Raw genomic sequence first — 1,104 nt, forward strand, 5'->3', positions numbered from 1 at the left:
GTGTTTATATGATATTATAAATTATCATATATTATTATATATTCTTATTATTATTATTATTGTTATATAATAATATAATTATATACTCATGAATGCGTATTTAAATGTTTATTGGTATAGATTTATACACGTGTGTGAGCTGAATAAGCTCTATTTAAAATTCCATGCCTACGGCAGGAGCCATCTGTCGAATAATACAAATTTACACTCCACGAAGTTCTTCGTTGTTGTCTATATAACAGTACATAATTCTTTATATACCTGTGTATCTAAAATATATGTAGCCGAATAGTTTCGTAGATAATTGTGTTATTGTAGAGACCATCGATGCATAAGCTTCAGATACTTGCTTGGGATCTATCTTATTGCCTAGTTGAGACCATCATGCACCTTTGTGAGTATCGCGCGCTGATTAACGCATGCTAATTAACTTACCGCACGCTGATTCGGTCACACAGGATATCATCCGCTTCCCGCCTACCAAGGCGCTGCAAATCTGTGACAAGCATCGCCTTATCTGTCGATCACACACCTATGCTGATTAATGCACGCTAATTTTCGCGCGTTGATTCCGTCACACAGGATATCATCCGCTTCCCGCCAACCAAGACGCTGACTATCCGTGAGAAGGATCTGCTGTGGAAGTTCCGATTCTACCTCACACGAGACAAGCGCGCGCTCACGTTCTTCCTCAAGTGCGTAGATTGGTCAGATGATGGAGAGGTAGGCGTAGTACGCCGATACACGTCTGCCTGTCGCTTTGCTAACTACATTATATCTACCCAACCCAACCACTGCACTTCCCTGTTGTACCAGCTTAGGACACTTGGTCACCCGTCAAACAGCCTAACTTATCTGTATATGCACGACCCTTCGAAACCCCACTTTCTTGTCTCCTATTCCACCTACTTGTCTACCTATGTTGACTGCTGTGAAATGGTACATCAGAAAGTCTGTCTGCTTACTCGCCCAAGGGCTGTACTCCTCAGTCTACATGTCGGCTATATATTGAGTGGGCTAGTATACATATATATATATATATATATATATACACACACACACACACATATATATATATATATATATAAACACACACACACACAC

The 1,104-nt window shown here is 40.1% G+C and overlaps 1 protein-coding gene across 1 annotated transcript; it reads left to right on the plus strand.

The window, feature by feature from the left end:
- Positions 1-582: 582 nt before the first annotated feature.
- Positions 583-746, plus strand: SARC_16919 (hypothetical protein; the record flags this gene model as incomplete). The annotated part of the gene is made up of 1 exon (XM_014288978.1): positions 583-746. A coding segment is annotated over one exon (164 nt), but the record flags the coding sequence as incomplete, so codon positions are not given.
- Between the last annotated feature and the right edge of the window lie 358 nt (positions 747-1,104).

The sequence above is a fragment of the Sphaeroforma arctica genome (genome assembly GCF_001186125.1).
Source record: "Sphaeroforma arctica JP610 unplaced genomic scaffold supercont1.9250, whole genome shotgun sequence".
NCBI lineage: Eukaryota > Ichthyosporea > Ichthyophonida > Sphaeroforma > Sphaeroforma arctica.